We start from the raw sequence: 16561 nt of genomic DNA, 5'->3' as shown, positions 1-16561 counted from the left end.
TAATAGGGGCTCTTTAAATATGTTTCAAATTAAATAACCGGTAATGTTCTTTTTGACCATGACAGATACCAAAAACCAAACCTGTACACAAAAAGTTTTAGAATACAAGTTGGATCTAGACAAATATAATTGCTTCATTCTCAGCAGTCAAACACATGGGTGTTATATTGTATTATACAGAAACTTGGCTTTCCTCTGCCCTACAAACATCACCATGTTGTCTGTACACAGTGTAGTCGATGTGCTAGTTGATGAAATCATGACATCCAGACTGAAAATCTGCAGAAATACTATGATATAATAGATGGGAACTGTACACACCATGGTTACCAGCATCTTGGTGGTCTTGCGGCGACGATGGTGCCTGTCATTGCGACCAACCGGGCTGACATGATTGCGGAGTTTACTCCAGATACGGATGTAGGCAAAGGAGATGATTGCCAGAGGCAACACATATTGCAGCAACAGCGTGGAGATTCTGAGAAAGAAAACACAGGCATCACTGACATAAGTGCAGCTGAAGAGTGTCATTACACTGTTGTTAAGATGCTTTCATAAAACATAATCTTGCTCCAAAATTAAATAAGCTATGACTCATTATAGCTGTAATTTATATGTTCCTGAACAAACAAGGCTTTCAAAGAAAAAATAAGGTAAAATTATGAGTTGTTACCACATAAGTATTTAAGTAATTCACTATAATCAAACTCTTTATGTCTGTACGATCATGTTCTCTGGATGATGAACTTATTAAATAAATATTAGTGTTGTAATCTTCATATATTTAATGCTGAAATCATATTATATATTTACACTCCAAACAATTCTGGGTTGTTTTAACCCAAATTTGGGTAAACTGTGGACAATCTTAAAGGGATAATTCCCCCAAAAATGAAAATTGGCCATCATTTACTCATTCTCTGCATTCTTTATTTTGGAGAATGTTGGATACCTGTAACCATTGACTTCCATAGCATTTGGTTTCCAACATTCTTCAAAATATCTTTTTTATTGGTTTAACAGAGGAAAAAAATTCTAAGTATTTTGTAACAAGTCAAGGTTTAGTCAATTCTGGCAGAATTTTCAGTTTTGGGTGAACCATCCCTTTAACCATTGGGTTAAAATGTCATTTAATAAATTAACCCAACGACTATGTTAGTCTATATTTCTATTCCTGCCTTGTTTCAAACCACTTTCTTTATTTTGAAGAATGTTTGATACCTGTAACCATTGACTTCCAAAGTATTTGACTTCCATCAGTATTCAAATATCTTTTTTGTGGGTTCAACAGAAAAAAAAATAGTTTTGAACAAGTCAAGGTTGAGTAAATAATGGCAGAATTTCCATTTTTGGAAAAAACATCCCTTAAAACATTGGGTTAAATGTAATTTAATAAATTAAAAGATTGTGTTAGTCCATATGTAACTAATTTTGACCAATACCTGTCACCATTGGCTTTCATTGCATTTGGTTTCCAACATTCTTTAAAATATTTTTTTGTTGTTGTTGTTATTGGTTTAACAGAAAAAAAAAAACTCAAAATGGTTTGGAACAAGTCAAGGTTGAGTAAATAATGTCAGAATTTTCATTTTTGGGTTAATCGTCCCTTTACCTACTGGGTTAAAATTTAATTTAATAAATGAACCCAAAGACTAGTCCATATTTACCTATTCTTGATTTTTTTCAAACCACATTCTATATTTTGAAGAATGTTGGAAACCTGTAACCATTGACTACCAACATATTTAGATTCCAACATTCTTCAAAATATCTTTTTTTAAATGTTCAACAGAAAAAATTAAATCAGTGGTTTGGAACAAGGTTTAGTAAATAATGGCAGAATTTTCTTTTTTGGATGAATCATACCTTTACAATTGGGTTAAAATGTCACCTAATAAGATGACCCAAAGATTATGTTAGTCTATATTTACCTATTCTTGCCTTGTTCCAAACCAGTTTATTTTGAAGAATGTTGGATACCTGTAACCATTGACTTCCATAGTATTTGATTTCCAACATTCTTCATAATGGCATCCACTGCGTAAAACATGCGCTGGAATAGTTGCTAGTTTATTCAACTGTGGTGACCTCTATAATACTGCCTAAGCTGATGGAATATAAATAAAGGAAATGCACATTCTTCTAAATATCTTTTTTGTGTGTTCAACAGAAGAAAAATCCCAAAGTGGTTTGGAACATGTCAAATAAATAATGGCAGATTTTTTACTTTTGTGTGAACTATCACTTTAACCATTCATACATTGTCTTTTTGGCTTAGTCCCTTTATTAATCTGGGATCGCCACAGCTGAATGAACCACCAACTTATAAAGCATATGTTTCACGCAGTGGATGCCCTTTCAGCTGCAACCCATTACTGGGAACACCCATACACTCTCAGTAACACACATTCACTACATTTAGCTCCCCAATTCACCTATAGCATGCGGGGGAACCAGAGCACCCAGAGAAAACATGCAAACTCCACACAGAAATGACAACTGATCCAGCTGAGGCTTGAACCAGCGACCTTCTTGCTGTGAGGCGACAGCGCTACCCACTGAGCCACCGCATCACCCCCTTTAACCATTGGGTTAAAAATGTTTTTTTAATAAAATAACCCAAAGACTGGGTTTGTCCATATCCACCCTGCATTTTTAGAGTGTATCTACAACATTCCCAGATCTTTTCTTTCAGTGCACTATAGTGAGACAGTGACAAATGAACACATCTTCTACGTGCGTCTCCTTAAAGGCACGAGGAAACTGTAATAATGGCGCTCATTAAAATATGCATGTCTAATACTCACGAGTATAGAGTGCTGTCTGTACTACTGTCAGGCCATTTCTCTCCACAGACCTCGATGGAGTTATCTGGAGAAAGATCTACAATCCCATACTCCCTGAATATGGCCAGGGGGCTCGCCAGGACGGCGCTTACCACCCAGGTGATGGCAATAACCAGAAAGCAGGTGTCCTTTGACATTCGCGTGTCGAGGTGGTAAACGATGCACCTGTGCCGATCCAGCGCAATCACGTTCAGTGTAATTGTGGAGACGTGAACGGCCAGACCTTGAGCGTACGGCAGAGTGAAACAAAGCACTTGTCCAAACTTCCATTCTCTGAGGAGAGTGTAAGCCAGCGTGAACGGGAGACATAACGTGTTGACCAGCAGATCGGCCACGGCTAGGTTCGCAATGAAGAAGTTGGTGACAGTACGGAGGGTCTTAAACTTGTAAACCACATAAATCACCAGAGAGTTCCCCACAACGCCCAGGAGGATGATGGTGGAGTACGCCAAGATCAGAACCACCTGGACGCCCAGCAGCTTGGTGCTGTCCCCCAGCTCCAGCAGAGGGTGGTTCAGGGTCAAGTCAGATGAATCCTCCCCGATGGACAAGTCTTTGCTCCCAGAGGAGCCATTGATTAAGCTGAGCGAATCCATTTATCACATGGCCATGCTATAGTTTGGAGAAATAGCAGGCTGTCCTTAGATTTGACAACCTAAAAACACAAGTTTGAACTGGACATTAGGAATAATACATTATTAGAACTAAATATAGATAGATAGATAGATAGATAGATAGATAGATAGATAGATAGATAGATAGATAGATAGATAGAATACAAATTACAGTAACAACTCAAAAGCTCACTTGCCTATATGATAATAATAATAATAATAATAATAATAATAAAAAAAAATAATAATAATACAATTATTACTGAATATAATAATATGTAAACAAATTAAATAATTTTAATTAGCAAAACTTTGTCATATTATTAACTAAAAAAACTGCATAAAACTTCACTACACATGAGCGCAAATGCATTAAAAATGAGCCTAATTTTAATTTACATGCATATATATACTTGCAAATGACTACCGGAAAGTACGCATCTCCATCCTGAGGTATGAATATTTCATATCCTATCAGAGAAATTGTCGAGATCGTGTTGATTTACTTCCAAGAGGAGCAGAAAGGCGTATGGACTTGTTCTGAGGGAACTGTCAGGTCACTTTTATTAAGGTAAAATTGTAGTCCGCGCTCATTACGCACGACTTGCCTCAGCTCGAGCGCAATCCACAGTCTTTATCTCGGAGACGAATAGGTACACGGCAAAACCATTATCATTCAGAGACATAAACACACACAAACAGGAGTCCGTGGAAACTTCGTGGCTCACTTCCAGTCCACGCACAACGACGGCGCAATGGTCCGTGACGGAGCGCACGAGGCGCACTAAATAAACGAGAAACTGCGGGTCGCACAAACGATCTAAGTTTGTATCATTAAAGCCTATTTCAGATAAATAATGAAATAAATGTGTTCAGACTATTGTTAAATGACTTACCGATGCCCAGGCAGCGCATTCACCTCTCCGTCTCCAATAATACGTCGTGCGCCTCAGGATACATCGCCATCAGTTAAATATAAGTCTTTAGAAATGTTATGTTGACGTAACATTAACAAGTACATTCTCTTCAGATTTTTTTCAATCGATATGTTTTCCTTGAGAGAAGAGTGAGGTGCAGGTTAGGTGTGCTGTGGTGCTCAGCCGTCTCTGAGTCTGAAGCTGCTGAATACATCCATCCACACAAGCCAAACCCACAGGTTCAGAGTTCTCGAGAGGAAAGAGAGGGAGAGAGAGATAGATGAATGACGATGTTTAGGTTCAGTGGAATCATAATTTGAAAATTATGTAAACGATTTGTAATTACATTTAGCCATTATTTGGTAATTGAAATGCGTGCCAAGCAGGTAAAAACAAAAAGAGTAAAAAAAAAAAAAAAAAAAGTAATTTCATCAAATTAAATTATTAATTTATTGCAAAAAAAGCTGGTCAACACACGTTTTTAATATTTTGTAGTTTTTTATGCATTTTTTCCCCTACTGAATTTAGAGTTTCAAGATTGTTTCAATAAATAGATTTTGCTTTAACGGTGCATCCGGAAAGTATTCATAGTGCTTCACTTTTTCCACATATTTTATGTTACAGACTTTTTCCAAAATGGATTAGATTAATTTACTTCCTCAACATTCTACACACAATACTCCATAATGACACTGTGATGATTTTTTTTTTAAATTGTTGCAAATTTATTAAAAATAAAAAACCTGAAAAATCACATGTACATCAGTATTCACAGCCTTTGCACAATACTTTGTTGATGCACCTTTGGCAGCAATTACAGCCTCAAGTCTTTTTGAATATGATGCCACTAAGCTTGGCACACCTGTCTTTGGGAATTTTTGTCCATTCCTCTTTGCAGTACCTCTCAAGCTCTATCAGGTTGGATGGGAAGTGACAGTGTACAGCCATTTTCAGATCTCTTCAGAGATGTTCAATAGGATTTGGATCTGGGCTCTGGCTAGGCCACTCTCTTAAATTTTCCCCTTAAAATTTGTATTTTATATTTTTCTATAACATATAAATTTGTGTGTACTTGGTATGTAGATGCACAAATATAATATTGTAAAGCTTCCTATTAAAAATATGATTTTAAAAGAGGGATTTGTGAGGGGTGTACTTATATATGCTGAGCAATGTATATTTTATAAAAATACTAGTTAAGTGGGCAAAAATAATTGATGAAACATAATGTGCCATTTCCTTTGTCAATTCAGACTGTGAGTGAAAAAAACAAGAATTTACAAAATAATAACAACAATAATAATAATAATAATCATTCATTAATTTATTTTATTTTCAGCTTAGTCCTTTTATTAATCTGGGGTCGCCACAGTGGAATGTACCACCAACTTATCCACAGCGGATGCCCTTCCAGCTGCAACCTATTACTGGGAAACACCCATACTCTTCCATTCACACACATACACTAGGACAATTTAGCTTAGCCAATTTACCTATACCACATGTCTTTGGACTTGTGGGGGAAACCAGAGCACCCGGAGGAAACCCACGTGAACACGGGGAGAACATGCAAACTCCACATAGAAATGCCAACTGACCCAGCTGAGGTTCAAACCAGTGACCTTTTTGCTGTGAGGCGAGAGTGCTACCCACTGTTACCGTGCTGCCATAATAATAATAATAATAATAATAATAAAGGTTACACATTGTTTTATGGTGTACTTTTCATGGTGTAATATGCTACTATTTATGTACTAAGTAATATTAATTAACTACAAGTACTTACAATATAGTTAGGTGCATATAATTACACGTACTTCACTGTGGTCACACTATACTATAAGGTTTTATTAGCTAGTTAATGTATTGACTAACACCTAAAATAAACAATACCAGTACAGCATTTATCAATCAGTTCAACATATAAAATCCAAATACATGCTTGTTAACATGAGTTCATGCACTGTGAGTTAACATATGTTCTCCCTGTGTTTGTGTGGGCTTCCTCCGGGTGCTCCGGTTTCTTCCACAGTCCAAAGACATGCGGTACAGGTGAAATGAATAAGCTAATATAGGCCATAGTGTATGTGTGTGAATGTAAAAGAGTGTTTGGGCGCTGCCTTAAACATGTGCTGGATAAGTTGGCGGTTCATTCCGCTCTGGCGACCCCAGATTATTAAAGAGACTAAGCTGAAAAAAAAAACATATTTACATAAATAACTTTCAGTTTTGTATCTAATGCATAATATGTAACAAAGAGTTATTTATTTAACCAAAATTATTTATTTCAAGTCATTTAACTCAAGTCCAAGTCAAGGCATGACAGTCAAGTTTAAGTCAAGTCGAGTCTTTTTTGGATATTTGTTAAGCAAGTCTCAAGTCTTAAATTTTGCAACTTAAGTCTGACTTGAGTCAAGTCATGTGACTCAAGTCCCCCACCTCGGTTGTAAAGTGTGACTTTTATAGTTATAACTACAGTGACTCAGTGAATATACAAAACAGGAGTAGTAAGGACAAATAAACACACACATACACACACAGTTTCGCATTCTAGGAAATGAGGTTTTCTTTGACAGTGGTCCAACAGGCATATAGATCTTCTCAAACTAATTTAAGTTCACTTGAGGTGATTACAACTTTAGAGATTTTGAAAAATTCAGATATTTCAATTCTAATACTCATTTAATATTCATACACTGTATGTAGGCTGTTCTGCATATTGATTCTCACCTCAGTTCAAATTCATTCACATTCAGGAAGCGAATAAAAATATAAAGGCTGAGTTCACACTATGTTCACAGAGTCATTTATAAACCTGAACCTAAAGATACAAAAGCAAACAAACAAAAAAGAAGAAGGCTTTTTCTTACTATCTTAAAGATAGATCTGCTGCAAGGTGATGTGTTTTTATTGCCTACTGAACCATAAAGAGTAACATCTTGACTATGAAGCGAAAAAAAAATAAAATAAAAGCAGGTATGCCATAGCTCTAAATAATCCTATCCTATCCTGTTTTTAGTTTCTTTAAACATGTTTGGTCTATGTTGCATTCATATTTTCACAGTAAAAAAAATAGTTTTGAAGCAAAAGTTGACTTATTTTGGTGAGAACCAAGGTTCAGATGGCAAAATTCACACTTTCACATTCATTCAAATTAACAGCTCTCAAAAAGCAATTGCACCAGAGTTCATTTTAATCCAACCAGATCTGCCAAGTGTGAACACACCATAAAAATCACGCAAAAAATCATCACTTCTGAATGAAACACTTGCAGATATGACGTTACATCCTGCAGTATTCCCTCATTACTTATTCACACCAATGTCACATTAAAGTTACTTTATTCCATTTATAGTCAATTTCATTTATTTAAAGTCAGTTTATTGCATTGGACACAAAAAATAGATTTTTGCTGCTTGTTTAAATTACTTAATAAAAATGAGTTGAAACAACACAATTCTGAAGTTTTTTTGTTTGTTTTTGGGACAACTTAATTATTTAATGCAACATCGGCTCATTTTGAAAAACGTTGCCCTATATCATTTCTGGTGATCACGAATTATGTAGCCAGAAGTACATATTGCTGCATTCCTTCTTTAAAATGAACGTTACGGTGCGGTAGGATGCGTTTCTTTTCATGCTTTCCAGCTGACCGTTTAACTCCGATGGCTTCTGGTAGATTCCCAAAAACAAAAACTGTAAAAATTTGTATCTCCTGGGACTTATATGGCGCTCCTCAGAAATTTATGTAGGGCTAGGTTTTCAGAATGAGCCTGGGTTGGGTTTATGTTCAATTCACATAAATTTGTAAAAAAAAATTAAGTTAAAGTAATCAATTTGTGTTGAGACAACATGAAGGAATTGTGGGGAACCAACGTGGCATCATGGTAGTTTGTAACTTTTTGATTAAGTGGCTAATTCATATTAATTCGTATAATCTTATTCCTACAATTTAGTACGCTTTGCTCATCCCCCAATGATGGTGGGGTTGAGGGGTGGGGTGCCACGCCTCCTTTTAAACTCATACATTTCCGCACAACTAAACGAATTCTAATTCAACTAAACTGAATTAACCACTAAACTGACAAAATGTAAAATAGTTATGTTTCCTCTTGAGATCAGGCTTGTGGAACCCAGCATTTTTTTACAACACAGGATCATTCTAATAACGTAGCCCTATATAAATTTCTGGAGATCACAAATTATGTAGCCAGATATACACATGGCTGCATTTAATTTTTGAAACAAATGCAACAGGGCGGTATGACGTCTTTCCCTTTCTCGCTTCCCCGCTGACCGATTACCTCCGTATGGACGGCTTTCTCGCTGTTACCAGTATAGCTCAAGATGTACGTCAGTGGACTTGAGACACAGAGAGAAGCTGACTGCGATGACAGTGTTTGAGTCTGGTGAACAACTGTTCCAGGTGAGACAAAAACAAAAGCTAAAAAATTAAATAAATAAGGATGAGAATGTGGTAAAACCTGAAAATGTGGTAAAAATCAGGTGAGGGCTTTTCTTTTTCTGGATTGCTTTTATAAAACTGTCGGTCGGGTTTAGGAAAGGAGAAGGGTGGGTCAGTAGATCGTCAGTCAGTCAGTCAAGTCAGTCAGTCAAACAGTCAGTAAACAGCGGCCTCTGGTGGACTTACGTGAGGATAGAACGTGCGAATGGCACTCACGAGAGAAATTTCAAAAAGCATTCACAGCAGCCTCTGGTGGATTTACAAAAACAAAGATGGCAAAAAAGCACAGTTCCTGGGACATATTTGGCGCTCCCCAGAAATGTATTAAGGGGTACATTTTTAGAATGAGCCTGGGTAGTTTTTAGAGCACACAGACACAGAAATTTAGAGCTTGATCTTTTTTTATGTTTCACAGTAAAACAGACAATCATGTGGGTTTGAAATGACATGAGAGTTAGCAAATTATTTAAACTGACTGTTTTTTCAGAAACCCCATGCAATATGATTATTATGGATGCAAAGGCTATCAATGTTTACATGTTCAAATGTGTCCAAATGGATGTCCACAGCTGGTAAATAAGTGGACGCGAAACTGTGAGGGTGTCATTAAAATGCTTGCGTTAGCTTTTTTTTTTTTTTTTTTTGACTGAGTCCCTCGTGTTTGTTTGTGACTAACAGATGAAGCCCTGAAGTAAGAAACAGTGTTGGCGTGTTTTACGGCTAATAAACTCTGTCCATCACACTGTGCATGTGCTAATTATGCTGAATACAGTTAACTGTTGGTGCATGCTGAAGTATCTTGTCATGAAAAATCACGTTCATTTTCTGCCCAAATGCATTCTTGTAAACTGCCATCACAGCAATAAATCATACCTAATGTTAGTATGCTATACATCCTCAAAAACTAACCAGGGAGATTATGCATTAATTTCATTTTTAAAATATTTCAGCTACGTAATTGTGTTTTTGTGCCTGAAGAAAGTGTGCGCTTCCATGCATACTTGTGTGTGTGTTTTTTAATAAACGTATGCAGCACAGTCACAGTTGGCCGAGGGCATGCTGCTGTGATGTATTTTAGTATATAATGTGTGTGTGTTTGGCCACGTTTCTGTGCTTTGGACTTTTTAATACATTTTTAGCAAGCAGCAGGGTATAAGCCGTCTATGGGAGTTTGACTGTGATATATTATGGCGGTTTAATGATGGAGATTAGACTGGCCTTTTGCGCAGCCTTTCACAAGCCTGAGCTGCTCTCCAATTTTTCTTATCGCTGCAGCATCAAACATGGGATAAAGAAAAAAGTGGAGAAATTGAAAACAATGTTCTGTTCATCTTTAACTTACTACTTGAATCCTTAAAACTACTTGTTAGTCTTTGTGTTTGGCCTAAAATGTTTACATTTACATTTACATTTAGTCATTTAGCAGACGCTTTTATCCAAAGCGACTTACAAATGAGGACAAGGAAGCAATTTACACAACTATAAGAGCAACAATGAATAAGTGCTAAAGGCAAGTTTCAGGTCTGTAAAGTCTAAGAAGGGAAGTATTAGTAGTATTCGTTTTTTTTTTTTTTTTTTGTACAGTTAGTGTGATATTCAGAGAGGCAATTGCAGATTAGGAAGTGAAGTGGAGACTAAATAGTTGAGTTTTTAGTCGTTTCTTGAAAGTAGCGAGTGACTCTGCTGTTCTGATGCAGTTAGGGAGTTCATTCCACCAACTGGGCAGATTGAGCGTGAGCGTTCGCGAAAGTGATTTTTTCCCTCTTTGGGATGGAACCACGAGGCGACGTTCATTCACAGAACGCAAGTTTCTGGAGGGCACATAGATCTGCAGAAGTGAGAGCAGATAAGAAGGAGCTAGGCCAGAAGTCACTTTGTAGGCAAACATCAGAGTTTTGAATTTGATGCGAGCAGCAACTGGCAGCCAGTGCAAACGGACTAGCAGCGGAGTGACATGTGCTCGTTTAGGTTCATTGAAGACAACTCGTGCTGCTGCATTCTGGAGCAGTTGAAGAGGCTTGATAGAGTTAGCTGGAAGCCCAGCTAGTAGAGAGTTGCAGTAATCCAGTTTGGAGAGAACAAGAGCTTGAACAGGGAGTTGAGCTGCATGTTCAGATAAGAAGGGTCGGATCTTTCTGATGTTATAGAGTGCGAATCTGCACGATCGAGCAGTTCTAGAAATGTGGTCAGAGAAGTTTAGTTGGTCATGTTCTGAATGCTAATTCATTTGGGTACAAATCTCTATGCTAATGTCATTGTTGTACCATAATTTGGACCCAATAATACACTGCAAAAAATGCTTTTACTACTTATATTAGTAGTCTTGTTTCTAGTACATCTACAAATTCTTAAAATCAAGAAGCATATTTTAGACAAGGAAATAAGTATTGTCTTGTTTTGAGAAATAACGTCAAAACTAAGTGGCTTTTTTCTTTAACAAGCTAAATAATCTGCCAATGGACCTCAACTTTATTATCCCATTTGGGGAAACTAAAATTGCAGCTTCGCCGTTACACAGTACATTACCAAAATATTACCACACAACATAAATTACATCATTTTGTAGGTGCATCTCCCTCCCCCTTGCACTTCTTTAATGACCTAATGTTGGTAATGCGATACTCATCCAGAGGTCCTCAGATTATGCAGAGTCACTGATTGGATCCAAGACCAGCGACGAGATGATCCCAAGGTTTCCATATCCGGGACCAGGTCATATCCTGAGCTGCTGCTGCGCTGCACTCCAGGGACAGATGAGTCTTCGCTGAGGCCAGCTTCCAGCCTCCACCGCGGTGTCTGAAGCTCTGCACAAGACTTTTGGTCAGCGGAGAAATTAAAATGAAATGGTCGTGCCCAACTGAGTCTGGTTTTCTCAAGGTTTTTTTCTTCACTCTCCTATCAGGTGAAGCTTTTTTCCCTCTCCGCTGTCGCCCCTGGCTCGCATGGTTCAGGATTGGTAGAGCTACGCATCGATGAATTTGCTCTTCAGTGTTTGAACTCTCAGTAATAATTTTAAACCACACTGAACTGAGCTAAACTGAACTGAACTTAAACACTAAAAACTGAACTACACTGTTCCAGTTACTATGACCATTTATGTGAAGCTGCTTTGACACAATCTACATTGTAAAAGCGCTATACAAATAAAGCTGAATTGAATTGAATTGAATAATGGCCACCATTATAAAATAATTTCTAGTTCTATTTGTCCTGCAAATAGAAACTCTAAAACGAGGTCCTGATGGCAGCAGCTGAAACACAGAGGACAATGGGTGACCCGGGGTGCAAAGGATATCCTGAGCTCTCTTTAAAACATTAATATGGTAAATTACCATTTGGACCAGTTTGGTTAAAACTGATGATCTTGCCTGCCACCTTTACCAGGCTACTCTAGTGGGCTAGATGTAATAAGCAACATCATATTCTTACAACCCAGATTCATTGTTATTATGTACCCCTATATACATTTCTAGAGAGAGCAAACACATTCAAAGTACGCTTTTGCAGATCTCAAATTTCTCTTGCGAGTACCACTTGCAGCTGTTCTCACGTAAACCCACCAGAGGCCACATGTACGTCGGCTGACTTGAGACACAAAGAGGAGTTGACTGAAATTACAGAACTCAAGTCCGGCAAAGAATGGTTCCAAAAAGCAGGTAAAATAAAAGGCAAAAAATAAACAAGTAAATAACAGGGTGAGAATGTGGTAAAATCTGAAAATGTGGTAAAAAAAAAAAAAAACAGGGAGCCGGGAGGGCTTTTCTTTTTCTGGATTACGTTTGAAAACACTGTTGGTTGGGTTTAGGGAGGCGGTGGGCGGGTCAATCTGTGATTTTGAAAACACTATTGGTTGGGTTTAGGGGAGGAGGAGGGAGGGTCAGTTGATCGGTCAGTCAGTCAGTCAGATGACAGCAACCACTGGTGGATTTACACGAGAACAGCACAAGTGAACGGCACTCACAAGAGAAATTTGAGATCTGAAAAAGCACACAGTGGCCACTGGCAAAAAAAAAAAACGTAGGTCCAGGGACGTATATGGCTCTCTCCAGAAATGTATGCTGAAGTACATATCAATAATGAGCCTGGGTTTATATTTTCTGTTTGTCCAGAAAATGCAACATAGCCCTATATAAATTTCTGGAGATGGCAAATTATGTAGCCAGAAGTACATATGGCTTTAAAACGAACACTACAGGTTGGTATGATGCCGTTCCATTTCACACTTACCAGGTGAGCGGTTACCTCCATTAGGACAGACGTCCTACTGTTACCAGATTGTCCAGTAGCTCGCCATGTACATTGGCGGACTAGAGACGCAGAGAGGAATTGACCACAATGATGGGGTTCAAGTCTGGCAAAAAACTGTTCCAGAAAGCAGGTAACCAAAAACAGAAGCCAAAAAATAAAATAAACAAGTGCATAAGAGGGAGAGAATGTGGTAAAACATGGTAAAAAATCAGGCAAGGGCTTTTACATTTTCTGGATTGCTTTTTAAAACTGTTGTTGGATTTAGGGAAGTGGGTGGGCGGGTCAATCAGTGCTTTTGAAAACACTATTGGTTGGGTTTAGGGAAGGAGGAGGGTGGGTCAGTCAGTCAGTGGACAGTCAATCAACATGCACCCTCTGGTGGATTCACGTGAGAACAGCAGGTGAGAATAAAACTATTTATAAACATAAAACTATTCCTACAAAATACAATCTCCCCCATCCTCTTCATTGATGCTGTATGTACATAATATTGTATTGAATGTTAATGTATGCATGTTTCTGTTCAATTATCATATTAAGTTGATGTCAACTGTTCAGGTCCTCCTCATTTAAAAATGGCCTTATTATGTTGTATAATATATTCCATTGGGATTTAGATGCTATTTTATCCCTGGTTAATTGTAGTGGCATTTGTTCAGTCAGTACAACTCACACATATGTGGTATTTTTAACGTAAGAATAATTATACTGAATAAAAAAAATGCCAAATGCAGTCAACATTTTTTTTTATAGTTTGTTAACTGTATCTTTTTTTTCCCACCCAGAAACTGACCTGAAAAAACAAAAACATGAACATCTTGAACTAAAAGTGAACCAATCCTTTAAAAAACGACCAATAAATAATAAATAACAAAAAATACAGCATGTTTCTACCATGAAGCAGTCGTTTGACTTCAGAAGTGTACTACACAAGTCATATGAAGCACTTTTATGGGGCTTTATAGTTTGACCTTTCATCTGATCCCTCTGTGTTAGTCCCACTCTCTCTGCATCTCCTCATCTGCCCTTTTTGTGTGAGTTCAGAAGAAAAGCCTGGAGCCCAGTTACTTCCAGCCCACCTCCCTCTCTCTCTCTCTCTCTCTCTCTCTTGCAAGTGCGAACGAAGAAGTGCAAGACAAATATACAACTATATTTGGGAAGGATACTGTACATCCTCTATACTCATACATAAAGCGAGGCCATCCGTCATTTGACATTTATATGTGCTTGCACAGCAGGTGCCCTATCATGATATACACTAAAGATGCATTGCTCAGTCCAATCCTGATTGAAATATGAACTTCTGCCGTGCAAGGGCTTTCGACCCGCAAAGTTGCTGCAAAGTTTCCGGGAAGGCAGATTTGCTCCATTATACTACAGATCTCCCTTGGTCGGAACGATGACAGAGCATCATTTTTTAACATGGGCATAAAAATATACAAGGCCTCGTGTTTTTCTTTTTGCATCGGTGCAAATATGACTCGAAATATAAACTGGGCAAATAACAGCTGTGGCTATAAGAATGAAAAATAAAACAGGAAAAGGTCTTTGATCTGGTTTACGTCGATTGATGAAAAGCATGATCATGAACGCTTTCATTCACAGCAGCTCAACTTCAAACCATGCTGAGTGGAAAACTGATTTTAATCACTTCTGACATGACCGTGACCGTGTTTGTGAGTGTGTGTGTGTTTGTTTGTTGGTAGGTTAGCAGAGTTCAAGCATGTGTGAGCATTGACACATCTGATGTGACCTGTAGTGGGAACACAGCCGCAGCACATGCACATGCATATATTTGTGTGTTTGTGCTTGTTTATGTGGTTAACGAGGTATAATGACAAGAGTGTCACCTAGAGTAGTTGTACTCTATTAAAGTGGTTTATGAGGACATGTCTTGTGTCCTTGTAATTCAAAATTCTTAAAAACGATACATACATATTTACTAACGTGAACAAAATATTTATTACAATATTTATCCACCATTGTTATCGCTGGTTAAAGAAAATAAAGTTGTTTAGTGTTGGTTCAACTTTGTATTTTAATCATGTATTACCAAATGTTACTGCAATGATTAATAAATGCTAGTAGTGTTTATTTGTGGTGATAAAAATCAATCTATAAAAATATTTATAGATATTTTGTTTTAATCTTTTTAATATTCAGTAAAACTTGTTAAAAACAAAATAACTTGCTCATACGTGACTTTATTTGTAGTTCTAAGGCAAGCCAAAGCATATTTTAGTTAGAAGGTTGATTGCTTTTATTAAAATCAGCAATATGAAAAACTCTTAATAAATGTAGCCTTCATAGTCATATCGTAGTCGAATAACCTGTAATGTTAGCAACACTACTCACCTCATTCAGGGGCACAACTGCATATTTACTGATAGGTTTGCGGCTTCAACTTTTGCACGCCCCCCTCAATCCAATTATGTTTTATAACAGGCAAGAATAATATATTTCCATTAATAAATGAAAGATATTTTTCCCTCATCAACATGCTTCAAACAAATACATTTCACAGTTCTGGACACAACTGAAATAGAATAAAGTAGTAAAAGGTATAATGACATCAAGCATGCAAAGAATTACATTTCATCCCTCCCCAAATTTCTTCTCATTTTAATTTTCCTCACTAAATTATTAAAGCATCTTGACTTGCCTTGCTTTTGGACTTTTTGTATTATACATTTGTCAAAACAAAATGATAAATATTGGAGTCCTAAAGGGCAAACAAACTTTGCAAGTACTTCTCACATGCATACTGTGAGAGGTGTAAGGTCTGTACGAGCAAAAAAAGAGAAAAAAAAAGACTGTAAACTGTTTCCTGTAAAAAAAAAAAAAACAGAGACAAACTGCCTGAAATGTTCTATGTTATTAAAATGTTTTGGGCAAACTTTGTTTGTAGCTAAAATTAAAATAGTTTTGAGCAAAAGAAGTTACCAAAAAACCTGATGAATCAATAAAAACGTGTATATGGTATGAAAAATGGGGGGGTTATTTAATAAAATACAATATTATACTTGTGTAAAACGCTAAATAAACATTTTTAACAAAAAACGGCCCCCTTTATACTAAGTGTCCTTAACTACTATGTACTTACATCAAAAAATAAATACAATGTACTTACTGTGTTTATAATGTATTTGAGAACACTTGTGGTTCTTTTGAGTTGGGATAGAGGTTGGGTTATGGATAGGTTTGGTGGCATGGGTAGGTTTAAGGGTGGGTTAAGGTGTAAGGGATGGTCAACAGTGTATTCACAAATGTAATTACAAAAGTTAGTTACAGATGTAATTACATACATTTTTTTAAAGATTTATTTTTTGGCCTTTTTGCCTTTATTAGATAGGACAGTATTGAGACAGGAAGCGAAGTGGGAGAGAGAGAGAGGGGGTAGGAAAATGTCCTCCAGCCGGGATTCGAACTCGCGACGCCCTGACGTGCTATTACACCATATGTCGGCGCGCT

General features: G+C 37.2%; 1 protein-coding gene across 3 annotated transcripts in view; it reads right to left on the bottom strand.

Annotated features, from left to right (window-relative positions):
* npy2rl (neuropeptide Y receptor Y2, like) overlaps positions 1 to 16561 on the bottom strand; it is an 87081-nt gene that overhangs the window by 14251 nt on the left and 56269 nt on the right. For 2 of the 3 annotated variants that reach the window (XM_073949194.1, XM_073949193.1), the window contains 3 exons: positions 4357 to 4626; positions 2808 to 3501; positions 322 to 478 (listed from right to left, as the gene is read on the bottom strand). In XM_073949194.1, coding sequence (XP_073805295.1) covers positions 322 to 478; positions 2808 to 3442 — 792 coding nt within the window. In that variant the 5' untranslated portion in view covers positions 3443 to 3501; positions 4357 to 4626. Of the gene's footprint in view, positions 1 to 321; positions 479 to 2807; positions 3502 to 4356; positions 4627 to 16561 lie in introns of those variants that run through there. The other variant, NM_001327802.1, reaches the window with a different exon arrangement.

This window comes from Danio rerio, chromosome 1 (genome assembly GCF_049306965.1).
Source record: "Danio rerio strain Tuebingen ecotype United States chromosome 1, GRCz12tu, whole genome shotgun sequence".
NCBI lineage: Eukaryota > Metazoa > Chordata > Actinopteri > Cypriniformes > Danionidae > Danio > Danio rerio.
Note: the sequence above shows the minus strand (reverse complement) of the source record. Positions and strands in the feature narration are given on the sequence as shown.